Source organism: Myotis lucifugus, unplaced genomic scaffold (genome assembly GCF_000147115.1).
Source record: "Myotis lucifugus unplaced genomic scaffold, Myoluc2.0 scaffold_44, whole genome shotgun sequence".
Lineage (NCBI taxonomy): Eukaryota > Metazoa > Chordata > Mammalia > Chiroptera > Vespertilionidae > Myotis > Myotis lucifugus.
This window is the reverse complement of record NW_005871092.1, coordinates 3,160,717-3,178,251: the sequence shown is the minus strand read 5'-3', so window position 1 is coordinate 3,178,251 and position 17,535 is coordinate 3,160,717. Positions and strand designations below refer to the sequence as shown.

The window sequence follows — 17,535 nt, the reverse complement described above, 5'->3', positions numbered from 1 at the left end:
TGAACCAGGATAAAGAGACCATCGGAAAACTGACTTTTGCCCAACCAGGAAGCCAACTAAAAAAAATCTGACACGTGCCCCAAACCCAGTCTGATGACCACCCCCTAACACCACCAGCTCCCACCAGCTCCATCTGCCAGACTTAGATGCCTCCTCTCTGTCTCCCGTCTTTAGACTTTTCCATGCTGGAGTGTCTCCTACCTTAAATGGTCTCCATTCACATCTCTCCTGCCCTTCCTCCGGTAAAATAAATATTCCAGGGGCTGTTGGGAAGTCTTCCATCCAGGGCAGTGTTTTTCAAAGTGTGAGCAGCGGACTCCACCTGCATGAAGTTTCCTAGAATGTAAATGCCTTGCCCATGGCCTAGCCCAGTGGTCGGCAAACTCATTAGTCAACAGAGCCAAATATCAACAGTACAACGATTGAAATTTCTTTTGAGAGCCAAATTTTTTAAACTTAAACTATATAGGTAGGTACATTGTTATTAACTTAATTAGGGTACTCCTAAGGCTTAGGAAGAGCCACACTCAAGGGGCCAAAGAGCCACATGTGGCTCGAGAGCCGCAGTTTGCCGACCACAGGTAGCAGGACAGAAACTCCGTGGAGGGCTCCAGGAATCTCTTTCTAACAAGCTCCCCAGGTGATTCTGATACACACAAAGCACAAAAACAGACTATTTTGTCTTGAGTCCTCGCTGAGTGCCAAAGTCCAGCTAGGACCAGACCTGGAAAACTCCTGAAACAAAGCAACGGAAAGAACTTAAATCCCATGTCTCCAGCAGGAGTGCCTTATACTAATAAGCTGTGTTGCCTTGGGCAAGTCACTTTCCCTCTCTGGGCCCCTCTCTGGGCCTCAGTTTTCTCACCTGCAAATGAAAGGGCCAGGATTTGGGGGTCTCTGGGGCCATCCTGCTTTGACACGCTGGGACAGGCTCCTTTGTAGGGCCACCATGGTGAGAAAGGAGAATGGTGGGGGGCGGGGCCCAGATGTCCCATCACTGCCTAGGTGGACAGCCGATAGTTGCCACTGACGTTCAGAGGGGCACAGAGGTCTCAGGCCAGACAGGGGCCAAGCTCAGTATCCAAGTGGCCTGGCCTCGTGGGGAACTGTAAGGAGCCAAACACCAGTGCCTAGGCCTCGACCCTCAGGCCAGGGGCAGTCCAGTGCTGATTCCTGGCGAGAGAAGTGAGCACAGAGAGTGGCTCTGAATGGCAAGCCAAGATGACTGGATCAGAACCAGATTCTAGGGCCACAGGAACTTTGGTGAGCAAATGGGAACACCAGGCATGGGAAAAGGTGCAGCTTGCAGGCTCCACAGCAGACTATCTCCATTGCACAGCTCCAGGGGGTGCTATCTTACAGAATACCACGGGCATGGTGCCCCCTGGAGTTGTGCCACGTGGAGCGACATGCTGGGATCAGGCACCAGAGGCACCCCCGGGCATCCTGGCTCCTGAATGTAGGGGAGCAGGACGCGCTCTAGGCCCATTCAGCACTTTGGGGAGCAGCCGGCAGTTGCTGGGAAGGTTTCTCCACCCCTCCTGGCTGGGAACTGGAGGCCTGTGCTCCACTCGAGGAAGGTAACATAGGCTGGGGGTGGGGCCGGCTGAACAGGCACTTTCCTCAGATCTAAGTCTGCTCCCACCAACTACAGTGGCCCTACTCACTTTGCCCTCTGGGGCCAGACTGCCCAGTCCCTTCCCCAGGGACTCAGGATCACTGCCAAGAGGAGGGGAGGGCCCGGCGAAGGTTCCAGGCTATTCAAAGGGCTGGCCCACTGAGGCCCGGAGACCAGCACTGGGTGGAGAAAGAACTTCAAGAACCACTGAGATATTGTTCAGAGCACAGATTCCAAAAGCAAACTAGATTTCGTGCTGTGCAGCAATGCTTTCAGTATGATTAACTTAACCCTGAAAGAACCGGGAGGGGATCACTACCATTATCCCTTCATGCCCAAGGAGGTGGGACTTAGGAAGTCACAGGGCTCAACAGTGCCGGGTGAGGCCCCACCCACCAGGGGATGAAATTGCCAGAAATGGCCTGAGTCTGGTGCAGTGCAACAGGGTTCAACCACCAGAAGACTGGGGAGCAGTAGGTAGCAGAATAGGGGTTTATAAGAGGCCAAGAGATTTTTCTACCTGATCCTCCAAAAGGGGCCCTAGCTCCTCATTTTCCCAAACTCAGTCCTTCCCGAGGTTCACCCCTGAGAATCTCCGAGTCCCCCCAAAGTCCCAGGTGGAAGCTCTTGTGTCTCCTCTTTTCAAGTCTTTAGAAACATTCCAGATCAGAGAGGGGCCAGGCCCCAGCCTCTGTGTCAATGAGCTTCCCCAGCTAAATGTCAAGGGATCCCTGGGTGACGGACAGCTACTCCCAAGCTTTCAAATTCTCTTTATTAAAAATCATTTTTTTCTTTCATAAAAACAAGCACTTGCGGTCAGTTATACAGATCAGGAAAAATGCCGACAATTTATGGGACACTCAACGAATTCCAATACTTTACAAGTTCAAACTTCAGTTAACTAGTGTTTCTTCTTTTTCTCGTAAGCTCAAAAAAACAGACGCTGGTCCAGTTCAAGTAGAAACTAACAGGTCACAGCCTCGGACTTTCCAAGAAAGGGAAACCCTGACACTCCCACCGACATCCAATTTACCAAACTCTTTGGGAATACTGTCTGGATGTACTTTATTTCAGGTGTTTACCATGAAAATAAAATGACCCAGGCCTTTGGTGATATCAACCCAGGGAACAAATGATTGTTGCTCAAGGTAGCGGCTGCTCTTGAACAATCTTTGAAATGGTTGACAAACACTGAAGAAAAGCTTTAAAAAATAAATCAATATTTTCCTGGTTGCCTTTAATACTGCAGTGTGTATGACACACGTAGGAATAAAAGGAGAAAATTAGAGAGTGGTGAAGGACCATGCCAATGGAATTGTATAAAAATAAATAAAAATAAATATATATATATATATTTATATATATATACACACACACACAAATACAGATTCTTAAATGATTTGGTAACTGAAGGTTCTGATTGAATGCAGAGCGCACCTCTCCTCCCTCCCTCCCAAGAGCTCTCTCCAGTTTTGCCATATGGAGAAGGTCAGTCTGTCAGCAAGGGAGCCATTACTTTACTCAGGAACAAGGCTGCTTGAACAGCCATCCAGGTTTCCATGGAAACGCTGCTGGGGGGAGTGGGGATGAGCTGGTGGGGTCAGCTTCCCCTTTGCAGGGAGAAGACTGCCAGCCTCTTTGAAAATGCACAGTCCTAGCCTCTCATGAGGCCGAGGCTTTTCCCAGCAGCAAGGTTTGGCCAGGAGGCCAGAGAGCTGGCCCTGGATGTCCCTCCAGTGCAGTGGTTCTCAACCTTCTGGCCCTTTAAATACAGTTCCTCATGTTGTGACCCAACCATAAAATTATTTTCGTTGCTACTTCATAACTGTAATGTTGCTACTGTTATGAATCGTCATGTAAATATCTGATATGCAGGATGGTCTTAGGCGACCCCTGTGAAAGGGTCGTTCGACCGCCAAAGGGGTCGCGACCCACAGGTTGAGAACTGCTGCTCCAGTGGGAAGACAGACACACAGGGCCCAAGGTTTTCCGGGAAATGGAGGAGGCTGGCTTCCAGAATGCCAGGTGAGAAAAAAGAGCCTGTGGAGGCAGCCAGGGGACCAGTTCTGGGTTGAGTCACCATCTTCCAACCCTGCTCTGAAACCCCGACCTTTCTGAGGCCCTGGGTGGCCAGGTGCCAAGTTCAGGTTTCCTGCTTCCCGCAGCCTCTTCTCACCACACCTGTCCGAGCCCATCTGTTTCCTCTGACCCCAGGGTTCACACGTGATCGTTTTGTGTTCTACATTTCTTTCCTGCCTGTGCCTCAGTTTCCTTACTGACAAAAAGTTGGTGTCGAACTCAGATAATCTTTCTACCCCTCTGCCATTTAGTGTGGAGGACAGAATATGCGGTATAGTTATCTACCTTGAAAAGAAGAATGCAGAAACAAAAATAACAAAAAATCCCACCCAGAATCAATCTCTTCCTAGTCTACCTGCTGGCGGTCAGGAATAGAAACAACTGGGACTGTCTTCCAGGGGCAGAGCCAGGGAGGCCGCCTCCAGGCGAGTATCTCCGTTGTGGGAGTAGCACCAGGCTCTCTGAACTTCTCCAGGTCTTCTCTAGGGTGGCAGCCGAGCCTCATTTCCCCCAACACCATTGTCCCAAAGCCTTCCAATGGGACATCCGACTAGAGACCTGCAGTCCACCTGGGGCCTAAGGCACTGGCCTCCAGTGTCAGACAGCCTGTTGCTGGGGCCTAAGGCACTGGCCTCCAGTGTCAGACAGCCTGTTGCTGGGGCCTAAGGCACTGGCCTCCAGTGTCAGACAGCCTGTTGGGAGCAAGGGCTCTGTTCTTCACAGCATTTGACATCAAAGTCTGCCCCGGGGGGTCAACTCTGAGACGCCCTTGACCTTCTGCCAAATCGGAAAGGGCCTACCTACAAACACCAGCAACCCTCAAATGCTCTTCAGTCCTGCAGCCTCCTTTCCCTCACTTCTCTGCCCTCCACCCCCTACCCCCCACCTCCAAGACACCATTTAAAACCATCCCGCAGTGAGGCTGCTGGAGCCCAGAGTGCAGGCGCCAAGGGTGAGCCACGGACAGATGCCATTTCCTTGTTTTGGTGACACCCATGGCAGGGAGGCCGCCATTCAGCCTAAGCCCTTACCAACCGCTGTTTCAGTGGGAGGGAGAGGGTGCTTCTGTGTTCACCTTTAATTAGAGCGAATCTATACCAAACTCTCTGTCCAGGACAGACCGAACCCTGGCACCTCCTGAAATCAAGTGGAGGGGACTACGTTTCGGGGAAATGATCGGAGCTTCCAATTCGAAGGGCTCATTTCCTCCCCCTGTAAAATTCACTTAATTTTACTGTAAGGCATGAGCCTGGTAGACATCTAGAATAACTGAGAGGGTGAAGGAGTTATTCATAAAATCAGGGCCTTTTCCAACAGGTGGTCCAGCTGGAGGAGCTCCCAGCTTCTGCCAACGGACTGTCGAAGGGGCCCCTCTCGGGACGGGAGACCCCACCCAGATGCCCGCGCAGCGAGCCAGGCAGAGACACGGCCCAGGTTCACCGAAGCGGTTCTTGACCCAGGAGTTTCCGTGAAATCTTTTCCTTGGATGACTCAGCCTGGCCTGGCCTGGCCTAGCCCACCAAGAAGTTGGACACTGTGAAAATCCCTGAGAAGTTGGCTTTTATGAAAAGAAAACAACCATTGGCACGGAGGAGGGAGAGAGGGAGGGAGAGGGAAGAAGAGAAGCAAATGAAAAGACTGTCTGAAGGCAACGAGAGTGACAGGGAGAGAGTGGGCGACCCTGGGGGGTGGGGATGGGGGGCTGGACACACAGGGTGAGGCCTCTGGGAAACACTCCAGAGCATTTTCCTGAGTCTCTGAGAATGAACTAGGCCCCGTGGCCAGCCTGGTGTCCTTTCCTCTCTGGCGTGAGTCCCCGTCCTGGCGGGCAGGAAGGCCCCACCTGGGCGGGCCCTCCCTCCCAGCTTCCAACAGGCCCAGGGTGTCAGAGCTTTTTCTTTTCAAACTGGGGCACGATTCCGCTGTCCTCGGGCCGCGGGCTGCCGGCCCCCTCCGGCTCCTTCAGGCCCTCCTCGGCCAGCTGGGACAAGTATTTCTGTGGTGGGAGAGAGGGACACAGGAGGAAGGAAGAGGGTCAGTGGAGACTTAGCAGGACAGGACAGGACAGGAGTGGACAGTGTGTGCTTGGCCTCCCTCTCCTGTCACCCCATCTAGTGAGTGAGACCCCTCATCGGCCTCCCCAGATCCTGCTGGGGCCACAGCACCCAGGATAAGCCATCTGCTTTCTCCCCCTTTAGGTCAGGGTACAAGGGACGCGTGTCTCCCGTAGCAAACGTAGAAAGTGCAGCTCCTCACAGTGGCAGACACTTCCACAGCCCTTATCCCGTGCAAGCTCTGTTCTCACTGCTTCTCTTATCTACACTCGGTTAATCCTCAGGACAACTTTCCTTGTTTACCAGCAGCCCAGCATCCAGGCAGCACATCCACGTGTGAGGGAAGAGGGAGGAGGGGGAAGCTGGAAGGGCCGGGGAGAGAAATGCTGTCCTCTAGAGATGGGGGCAGACAAAACCGCCGCCTGACATTCGAGACGCCAACAGCCTGTTTCCTGCCAGGCAGGCGGGCAGGTGGAGTGGCCTGGAGGTTCTTCCACAGACTCTCTGTCCTATAGTTGGGCTGCCTCACAGAGCCAGGACTCTCACTGCTGGGACTGGCCCCCAGCCACACGCTGGGCCGCTCCGGGGGCTCTGGGTTCATCACAGGGAGACAGAATAGAAAACGTCAGGGCCTCAGCTGGGCCCTCTGCGTGCTGGGTAGCCAGGGGCCCTGCAAACAGCCCCGGATTGGGAGCTGGCAGGGGTAGGCCCAGCACATGGTCAAGTGTGTGGGCTCCGCTGTCAGGTGACCTGGGTTCAAATCCTACATCTCAACAGGCCAGTCATTCAACATCTCTGACCTCTGTCAAGTGTGGGTCATATAAATTGGACAATTTAGGAAGTTTAAACTTTCAACGATCATTTGGCTCCTTTGCTATTTCATTTCTAATGCAACAGGATTAAATGAACTTTGATCTTTGTTTTAAAGGTTATTAAAATTGTGTGTATATACATATGGCTCTTGAGGACACATAGCTCTCACTACACTACAGGATATGACCTCCGTGTAGCACATATAACACTGCAGACGGGTTTTCCCGAGTGCGTTATACTGTAGATTACATCTCCACGTAGGGTGGAGAGAATGACCGATCTATGTTTATCTCTAAAATTGCAAGTTAAGTACTGCTTTGATTCATTGTTTGCGCTGGAATTTTTTTCTCCCCATGAAATGTAAGTAAAACTCAGTGTTTGTCCCCAATAAATGATAAGACTAAATTTTTTTTTGTTAATTTATTCTCAAATGTCACTACTGCTAGTACTTCCAACCTGCCCCCACCCTTTTTTTTTTAAGGGAAAAGGAAAAATTTGTAAATGCTTGTGATGCCATTTGGGCAAATTCTGAAGATCTGAAATAACTTTATATCAAACCTTTGATCAATAAACGGCTACTGATAATAAAAAAAAGTGTGGGTCATAATGGAACGGCCACATAAGGTTGCTGTGACGTGCAGGAGAGGGACCATAAAGCACTTAGCACAGCGCCGGCACCGAGTAAACACTCAGAGATGCTGCTCTTTAGCACGAGTGGCACCAGTCATCTGGCTCAAGAGAGTCGCCCATCTTCGCACAGCCTCAGACTCCAATCTGTTAAATGGGGGAAACCGTGTCTTCCTCCTCCCAGGGTGGCTGAGGGGCAGAGAGATGATGGGCACAGGATGCCTGGGTCGGCCTGGCCTCTCTATGGGTGGCTTTGAGAGGTGGGTGAGTCAGATGGGAGCGGGGCAGACTGTGCATCCCTGCAGGCCAGGCTTAGGTGGAGGGCCGGGATGCTCCTCCGCCTCAGCCAGGGAAGGGGAAGGGGAGCACAGAGAGGCACGCGGGTGAGTGTGCCATGGACGGGCACATGCCTCGCTGGCCTGGAGCCAAGCAGGTGTCGCGTTTTCCCATCTGGTACTGACTCCACCTGTTGTTCTGGATCTCCCCGGGTGGGTTCTCTCAGGGCCGGACCAGCAGTGAGGCACGGCAGGGGTTACACAGACAGAACTCCTTCCACCTGCTCCCTACCTCGAAGAGTAATATCCGATCCCCACCTCAAGGCCTTCCGGGGGTGGGGGGGTGGTGCAGGCTACTCTTACAAGCTGCCTGACTTAGGTGTCAGCCAGCACCTGCTCCGTGGGTCTGAGTTCTTCACTCTTCACACGTATAACTTGGGGCAGGGTGGGGTGGGCAGGCTATGTGGACAGAGACAGTGTCAAGGTCACTGACAGAAACCCTATCTGGGAAGCCTGTGGTGGAGACTCCCAGCTCCCTGACAGGTGCACTGGGAAACCTGAACTGTGGTTGGCAGGTGTAAGGGGTTAGCCACTGTCTGGACTGGACACGCCAGGGACCATAGGAATGGCTCTGCCCTGCTGTGGGAGGTGAGTCTGCCCGGGAGGGAAGGGGGTGTCTGGCCTTAAGGCCCAGAACACAGTGTAGTCCACTACCCTGGAGAAACACAGAATTTAGAATTAGAGGCCCTGGCACACTTTCTAAGTTCCTGGGTGACCTTGAGCTATGGGGTCTAGCTCATAATGTTGGATGATATCGAAGTTTTTACATTGGGGTATTAGAACCCACTGGAAAGTTTTTTAAAATTCAGATTCTCATGTCCAGCTCTAGAGAGAATGAATAAGGAGGTATAAGGTGGGTACAGGAAGCTGCATTTATAGAAGATGCCAGCTAGTATGAGGACCCAGGTTTGGGAAAATCAGGACCAGGTAATCTCCAAGACCCCGCCCAGCGATGCCATTCTATAGGTTTCATCTTGTTGGGGTGGGGGATGGTGATGTCTTCAGGGTGGATGGCTGCCCTCAGTGACTCTGTGTGAACTGTGAACCCAGTGTGAGCTCTTAGTCTGGCCAAGTCAGGCCCTCACTGCCCTCCCCCAGGAGGGGCCGGGACCTGGGCCTCACACCCCATGGCTTCCTTGGCCACAGAGCAGCTGCTCTCTGGAGAGAAATCAGGAGGCTTAAATGCCCCGAGTTTGGGCACAGCCAATGACAGTCCCTTGCAGATGGTGGCCCAGGCCATTATGGGTCTCAGTTTGCAGGACCAGCTTCATAGAGTAAAAAGAGGAAAGTGATTAAGAATCAGGTGATCTGTTTCCAGGCCTGGCAGCTCACCATCTGTGTGGTGTCGAACACATCCCATAGCTTCTCTGGGCCTCAAATATAAAACAAGAGAATTGGCCCACATCTGAGTTTCTTAACTAGGGGTACACTTCTAATCATTTGGAGAACTTTCTCAAATTACATATTCCTGGGTGCACCCCCAATTCTACTGAGCATCTGAGCTAATGTATATGCTTCTGAAACAGCGTCCAAGTGATTCAGTTCACATCTCGGCCACTCTACCAATTTAACTGTGACAGTAATGCCTGCTCTGGAATTAGGGCACGCTACCACCCTGAGGGTCCTCCTGAGTTACGACCTTGAATATCAAGAATCAGTCTGATTCCTATAGCAAAAGATATAGTAAAACCAAAGATACCCCATGCTTTCTGATATGCCATGCTTTCAATTAAGTTACTAAGCCCAGCTTATACCAGAAGTTAATTATAAAAACCACTTTCTAATATGTTACATATTAGTTAGGTGTATATTACAGAGCATATTACAATATTTCATTGATTTTTAGGATGTTTTTCCCCCACAATAACATCTCTGAAATTGAGGTGCATTTTACAGTTGATGGAGTCTCACTGTTTAATTTTCAACATTTTTTTCTTGGTATCAAAAAATAGCGTGTCTTACAACTGATGGCACCTTAGATTGGATGAAATATGGTACATGGAGTATTTTTTATACATCACCGGTTAATATACTATAAAACTTATTTTATTTATTGCTTATTTCCTACACTAGATTGGAAAATCCATGAGGGCAGGGTTTCTGTCTGCATTTTTTTGTGTGTTTTTTGTTGTTGCTGTGACAAATAGTTGCAACGTATGAACATTTAAAACAGAGGACAGTCGTGGCTTTTAGTCTAGCAAAGAGGGGCACCGCACAGGGGAACAGTAACACAGAGAAATCTCTGCGTCGGGAACACCCAGGCCTTGTGAAAGGGGTCAACCCAACCATGGGCCAGGTGAACACGAGCTCAAGTCACTCAGGATAGAGGGAGAGGCAGGTACAAAAACCTGGCCCGACAGAATGTGTTTAGTGCCACCGTGGAGACTGATGCTCTCAGAGAGAGGCAGCCACCGCGTGCAGCAGCCTGGTGGAGCCAGGTCTCCATGTGGTGAAAGGAGAGAGAAACTCAGAAACAGAGACTCGAGAGCCCCCCAGTGCCAGGCCAGGACGGCCCGTGGTTACCTGTAAGTTCCTGTAATGGACAGCACTGCGACAGTGGCTTATCTTCGCCATCTCCTCGCTGGTGTAGAACAGCCCACACAGCTTGCAGTAAAACCCGGTCCTGGGTACCACGAACTCCACCCCTGCAGAAGGATGGGGGATATGTGGGTAGGCAATTAGGAAGGCGATGGGAGGCCCCTGAGGTCCTGCAGCCTTCGGGTGGAAATGGGGCAATGAGCTCCGCCCCTCATTTGCTGTCGACTTTGGGGGGTGACCTAGGTTCTCCAAGCCTCCGTTTCCTCATTTGAAAACAGGCAGGAAGAGGGTAACACCCACTTCATTCACAGGTGGCTGTGAGTGGAAGGGGTGGCCGTGCTGAGCAAGAATACGCTCTGCAGCGGCCTCTGGGAACTAGGTCCAGGCTCTCCTGGTCCCAGCCTGTTTCTGGGGAAAGGAGGAGGGAGGAGGTGTCATTCATTTCACTAGTTGGATGTCATTCCTCTGTCATCTACCCCCTCTGCAGCGGTTGTGGCCAGGACTCTGGAAGAATGCTCGCATATTCGCTGGTTTATTTTAGAATGATGTTCACCAGAGAAAACTTTTTAAATAAACAGAAGTGAGGAAACCTCACCCAATCTTTCCAATCAAAACATTTTCTTCCACACTGTCTACAGGTAGAGCCTTCTTCGGGAGGGAGGGGGCAGTTTTAATTACACCCTAAGTGCAATGTGTCTCCTCCCTTTTTCATGCCCTAGTGCCGTGGTTGACAAACCGGGGCTCGTGAGCCACATGCGGCTCTTTGGCCCCTTGAGTGTGGCTCTTCCACAAAATACCACGTGTGGGCGCGCACGTACAGTGCGATTGAAACTTCGTGGCCCATGTGCAGAAGTCGGTATTTTGTGGAAGAGCCACACTCAAGGGGCCAAAGAGCTGCATGTGGCTCGAGAGCCGCGGTTTGCTAAGCCGCAGTTTGTCGACCACTGCTAGTATATCATAAACATTGCCCCCCTTTCTCCAGTCTTTACATCTGAACCATCAATTCACAGTATTTCATGTGTCATTTTTAAGTCCCAGGATTCTGGGAGGCCTTTGGATTCTAAGGAAAGAAAACAGTGGCCCGACAGCCAGACAAGTGAGTGTCGTAGCCCAGGAAATTCACCTTTGAAGGACTGTGGAGGCTCTAGCCTCCACCATGGTGTTTTAGGGGCGCAGTTTCCCTCTCGAAGACACTGCCAGCAGAGTGGGAAGATGAGAGGGCACAGACCTGAGCACCTATGTGACTGGGAGAGTCAGCTGACCCTCTCCCTTGCCTCAGTTTCTCAGGCACCTGACTGCACGGTGCCAGCTGGAGAGCAGGGCATGAGGGCTGAGAGGCAGGACCCAGCACGGGACCAGGGCCCACCCCCCCTGCATGTGCTGACACTGGGCTTTGCTGCAGCCACAGCCGGCTGGTTAGCTCCCACTACCCTCCTGGGGGTGGGCGGAGAGCTGGCCACACTGGGAGGAGGGAATGGGGGGGCTGGTTAACCGCAGGGAGAGGGGGTGGAGGGTGAGGAGCGGGGGCAGAGGGGACAGGGAGCCTGGGAGGTCACTCCAGGGAAGCCGGGAAGCGTAGCTTCTTGCAGAGGGGGACCCAGGCCAGGCCTCTACCAGGCGCTGCATGTGACCCCAAGTCTGGGGCTTCCTTTCCTTTCCTCTGAGTGCCCAGGAGACCCCATCATAGGGAAGCAAAAGCTTGTAATTACAACTTATTTTTCTATTTTAAAAAAAGCCACTTTTCAGTGTGGAGGGAAGACCTGAGGGAGGAGGGTGCCGAGGCCTGCCCACTCCTGCCTGGACGGATTGCTTCTCTGCGGTTCCGGCCTGGGCCCCTTCCTCCCCCAGTTCTCTCCAACTGCCATGCACACACTGCCCTGCCCTCAGCCTCAACTGTCTACAGCCATCCCCAGAAGGGAGGCCGCCTCACTCAGGCCTCGCTGCCCAGAGGGAGGCTGAGTCCTTCCCTCCTCACCCTCCGCCCACTCTCCCTGCTGTGCCTGGGAGTGGGCAGTTGGCCCTTCCACCTCACAAGCGGGCCCTGGCTGCTGCTGCAGGGAGCAGAGGCTCACACAGGACAAGATAAAGGCAACTAGAAAAGGAGAAGCATCGCCCAAGACCACGGGAGCAGACACAGGCCTGTGATCAGGGCCACCCCAACCCCTCTGCCCTGTCCCGGACCCTGCAGGGTCGCCAACTGGCTGGCTCCAGGAAAGCAGCCTTGGGTTTGCCCTGCAGACCCTGGCTGAGGCCTCCAGGATGCTCCAGGTTTCCCAAGAGGCCTCCAGCCCCTGCCTGGTCCCCAGCAGGGGTGCGGCTGGCTCAGCAACCAGCACAGAGGCCTGAGGTGGCAGCCCGGCCCCTTTCAACCCAAGCAGCACAGCTACCGCCTGTGGTCTCCCGGGCGAGATTTCACTTCCACAAAAGCTCCCATTGCCAAAGAGCTTGGAAGCCACAGCATAGTGGGAGGAAAATGAAAGTTAGAGTCAGACAGACCTAGCTCTTTTCCTTACCCAGTGTGATCTCAGATACATTACACTGTTCAACTTTCTTTTCTTTTTTTAAAATATATTTTAAATCGATTTCAGAGAGGTAAGGAGAGAGAGAGAGAGAGAGAGAGAGAGAGAGAGAAACATCAATGATGAGAGAGAATCATTGACAGGCTGCACACCCCCTACTGGGGACTGAGCCCACAACCCGGGCATGAGCCCTGACTGGGAATCGAACCATGACCTCCTGGTTCAGAGTGTGACGCCCAACCACTGAGCCACACCAACCGGGCTACTCAACTTCCTGAGATGAGTTTCCTCATCGGGAAAACAGGAGTAATCATACCACAAATGGTGCTATAGGGAAGCACCTCTCATTTTGCCTGGTGCTCAGAAAACCTGTTTCCACACACGTTAAACATTTCTCTACAGAGGCCAACCTCCTACGCATTTGCCTTCCTGCCCTCCATCCTTTCACCGGGCCAGCCCGGGGAGCCAAGACTCCACGGTTTGGCAGCAGCTCTCCTCGATGCCCTGCCCAGCGGCCGGTCAGAAGTACCAGGCAGTGGAGAGACAGCACTGGGAAGTCTGACGGAGAGGATCCCCAGATACCTGGTAACTCCCCCAGTACCTGGGAGTTGCCACAGGCACTGGGAGGCCAACACGGCCTCCGGTCGCCTCTGGAATGTGAGAGCCCAGGGAAGCGGCAGCATCAAGAAAAACTGCCACAGCCCCGACAGGTTCTGGAGCCACTTGGTCCTCCCGCTTTCCAGCCTCTTTAAGTGCAATAATTAAAGCTGCATTTGCCTTCTAAGCCTTCTAATAATAGCTCCTGGCGGTAATTACAACTCCGTCATCTCAGCGAAGCCTGGGATGGGTGGAGGGGAAGCTTCTTTTTGCAGGCAATGCCCTTTGGTTCTGGTTAAGAGCAGGCCTGGGCAGGCTCGCACTGCCTGGGGTCACCCAGACCCACCCCCACCCCCCATGCCTACCCCAGTCACTGAGCAAGGGGACTTCACCTCCCTTTCCTCCTCATGGTGTGCCCAGACCTTGGCACTCCTCATTCTGCCTCTCTGCTCTCCACAGGGACAAAGCCAGGAAGTCATTCCCACCTTTCTAGAAGTCCCTCTGCAACAGCGGCCGATCCTGGAGGGTGAAGGGTTATGCAGCCCCAGTGAGAGGAAACATAGTAGGTCTCAATAACTCCTTCAGGAAAAACCCTTTCTAAGTACCTCCCACTGGAAGACACTAAAACCTCACAAGTATTCATTCATTTAATCCTCAAAATAACCTGGCATGGTAGGCTCCTCTGACTTTGCCTGATGCCTGATTTATAAATGAAAAACGCCAAGCAGAGAGGTGAAATAAGCTGCTCTTTGCCCCCCGCTAGCTGGGTTTGAACCCAGGGAGTCAGGTTCCGCAGTCCATGCTCTGAACCATAGCATGCAATTACCTTCCCTACACGGCGCCTGAACTGGGGGGAGAGGTGGGCAGAGTGGTCTCAAGTTAGAAATCTTCAGTTCTGACCTGAACTCGCCGTGTGGTCCTAGGTAAGTCTCTGGGCCTCAGTTTCCTCGCCTGTCAAATGTGGAAAATAGTACCACACACCCCTCCCCGCCCCCAGAGATCAATGAGATCATGGGTTTCAAAGTGAATCGAAGACGATAATCAAGTACGAAACTACCATTTTTAACAGCGCCAAACCGAAACGACCCAAATGCCCATCCACGGATGAATGAATAAACCAAATGTGGTATCCACAGTGCAATACTCCTCCACAATAAAAAGAAACCAACTGTGGACACGCCCAACAATTCAGAGGAATCTCAAAACAATTACGCTGAGTGAAAGAAGCCAGGCCAAAACAGTCATACCGCATGTTCCCTCTATACAAAATTCTAGAATGCAAACTAGTAGTTAGCAACCAAATTAGCATCAGTGGTTACCTGGGATTGAGGTATGAAAAGGGAGGGTTTTCAGAGGAGTATCAGGAAACTGGGGGTGGGGGGGAGAGGGGGAGGGGTGATGAATATGTTCATTATCCCGATTGTGGTGACGATCTCACAGGCATATACATTTGACAAAACTAATCAGACGGTACACTTCAAATGTGTGTACGTCACTGTACATCAATTACACCTCACTAGAGGTGCTTCAAAAATCAGAAGGAGATACCACATTCCTCCTAACAGGTTGGTGAAAATTAAAAGGTAGTAGTAGCCCTAGCCGGTTTGGCTCAGTGGATAGAGTGACAGCCTGAGGACTGAAGGGTCCCAGGTTCGTCCGGTCAAGGGCATATGCCCGGGTTTCGGGCTCCATCCCCAGTAAGGGGTGTGCAGGAGGCAGCTGATCAATGATTCTCTCTCATCATTGATGTTTCTATCTCCCTCTCCCTTCCTCTCTGAAATCAATAAAAATATATTTAAAAAAAAAATAAAAGCTGGTAGTATCCAATGTTGGCTGGGATGTGGAGAATGAGAACTTTCACTCAAGGTATCAGTTAAAACCGGTGTAATCCTTCTGGAGTGCAATTTAGTAGCAATTATGCACATCTAAATTGCAAATACATATGACCACACAACCCCCAGGCCAGGACGCTGCCCTCCAGAAACACTGGCACACAGACAAAGGTGACAGCTCGCCTAGGAGGTCGCAGAGCACACAGGCAGCCTGGTCCTAGAGTGAAACTACGGGGATTGAAATCCTGACCCCAGTCCTGGCCAATCTGTAGCTTTGTAACCCTGCATGTCATATTTCTGATCTGGGAAACGGGAATAAAAATATTACCGGCCTCATAGGAGTTTTCAGAGAGCTAACTGAGATAATACATGCAACACACCAGGAATGGTGCCTGCATGGCAAATGATAAAAGCTAAGTTATTAAAGCATTTTAATAATAGGGGGGAAAGATTTAAAACATCCTAAGTATTCACCGGTACAATGGTTCAATAAGTTACAGTGCATCTTTTAAGATGGAGTATTTGCAGTGGTTAAAAAGAAGGAATTTTCTATGTACTGATATGAAGAGACCTCTAAGATTCACTGTTAGATTTAAAAAGCAAATTGTTGAACATTATGTATATAGTGTGATCCTATTTTTGTGGGAGGAAAACTCTTTGAGGATATGACAGTGGCTGCCTCTGGAATTGGGGAGAGGCTGGGGGAAGAGATACGACATTCAATCTTTATGTGGTTCTTAGTTTTAAAATTTGTTACAGTAATCTTTCACACTTTTTATAACGAAAAACAATAAAAAGATACAAATTATAAGGTAGCAGATTTTGTTCTTATTTTTTGCTTCTGTGTGTCAATTAGATTCCAACTTCTTGAATGACAAGAGACTTGTGTTACATTTCTCTGTCCCTCCCCGACCCCTGGAGTACCCAGGACAGAGCCGTGCACACAGTAGGTGCTGCTGACGGACGGAATGCATGAAGAATGCATGGATGAACTGTCTAGCACCTTTTTCCTGAAAGGCGGCCTTCACCACTATTTCCCAGAGTTACAACACCCAGGCCCCTTGTGCAGTCAACTTAGTTCATTCTAAGGTCAGTGTGTCTTCTTTTTAGTTTTTATCCTGAGGCATGCTGGAGGCTATGCAGCAAATTTATCCCTTAAAAAAAAAGGACATTTTCTTTTCCATCTGACTTTATGAAAAAGATACACTTGGAGAACAGAAAGAATAAGAAACTTTTTTAAAAAATGAAAAGAAAAAGAGAAGCATGACGAAATGGGTGACCCTCCATACTGACCTCCCTGATGGAGCAGACACGTGGTCATTGGCAGTGGCCATCACATAGCCCATACTTCGCCTACTTCCTGATGGCACCTTCCCAAGCTCCTCTCTGAGCAGCTGCTACTCCTTTGTCTCACCGCTTTCCAACCTTTCAGAGTCAACGCAAACACTCAAAGATGATGCTGGCTGAAGTGGGCGTCGCTGGCTTAGCGGTGGTGTCAGCAGCTCCCACGGTCCTTCTTAAAGGACCTTCACTCCCTACCCTGAAACTCTAGTTAACTCTCCTTTTCGAAAATGTGTCCTAGGTGCTTCTATTACTAACCTCCCTCCCTGCCCCACTCCAACACTTCGTTCTGCCATTGAAAAACCACCGATCTGGTCCATTTCCACATTACAGAGGGGGAAACTAAGGCCCAGGAACGCCCAACCCATTGCTCTGTGTGAGGCGGTGCCATTCCTTTGCCTGGGAGCTAAGCCATCCCCCCCTCAGTGTCCCCGACCCTGCAGACCTGCCCCTCTCATGCCACCAGCTACTCCCCTGGACAGAGGCCTGATCTCTATTCTGCCTCTGGCTGGGTTGCCTTCCCTGGCCATGTGAACCCTGACAGTACCTCCCACTCCAAAACTCTCTGAGAAAAGTATCTCTCTCTCTCTCTCTCTCTCTCTCTCTCTCTCTCTCTCTCTCGTTAGTTGACTTATTACTAAAGGGCTTAAAGTGACTGGGGGAAAAATACCCCAAAACAAAAACCATTTCTGGGCACGACGTGCCTGAGGATAAGCACTCACCCAGTAAGTGGAGAAGGATGGACCCAGGTCCCTCTCGGTTCAGTGCCCCCACAGTCAATTACATAGAGCCTGCCCCCCAACACAGCCCATTCAGCATCATGGCCTCAGAGAAGCTAATCACCCTCAAGAGAGAAGAGGTAGTAGCCCTGTTCCGGGAAGGGCTGGGGCAAGGACCACAGGGAAGACAGAAGCAGCGCGGCCGTGGGGCCTCTGCTTCCCTGCCCGGCAAAGGGCTGCGGGTCAGGAAGAAAGACTTTCCTGGCAGGAAAGCAGCCCCCGAGCTCTGGCTCCCGAGGAGTGCCATTCAAGGCCCGGTCCCCAGCGTCTCTGCTCTCCTACGGGAGCCTGCCATTGCAAGAGGCTTTAAGGTAGCACCTTGCCAATGTGGGTTATTGCATCAGACATGGACCAAGTGTCAAGCTCTTAGGCGAGCTCTCACTTCCTGGGGCTGATTCTCAGG

General features: G+C 51.3%; 1 protein-coding gene across 1 annotated transcript in view; it reads right to left on the bottom strand.

Annotated features, from left to right (window-relative positions):
• Window positions 1-2,391: 2,391 nt before the first annotated feature.
• Window positions 2,392-17,535, bottom strand: part of RBM20 (RNA binding motif protein 20) — a 177,798-nt gene continuing 162,654 nt past the window's right edge. The window contains 2 exon segments of the mRNA XM_023753341.1: window positions 2,392-5,693; window positions 10,050-10,171. Of these exon segments, the coding sequence (XP_023609109.1) occupies window positions 5,583-5,693; window positions 10,050-10,171 (233 nt within the window). The 3' untranslated portion in view covers window positions 2,392-5,582.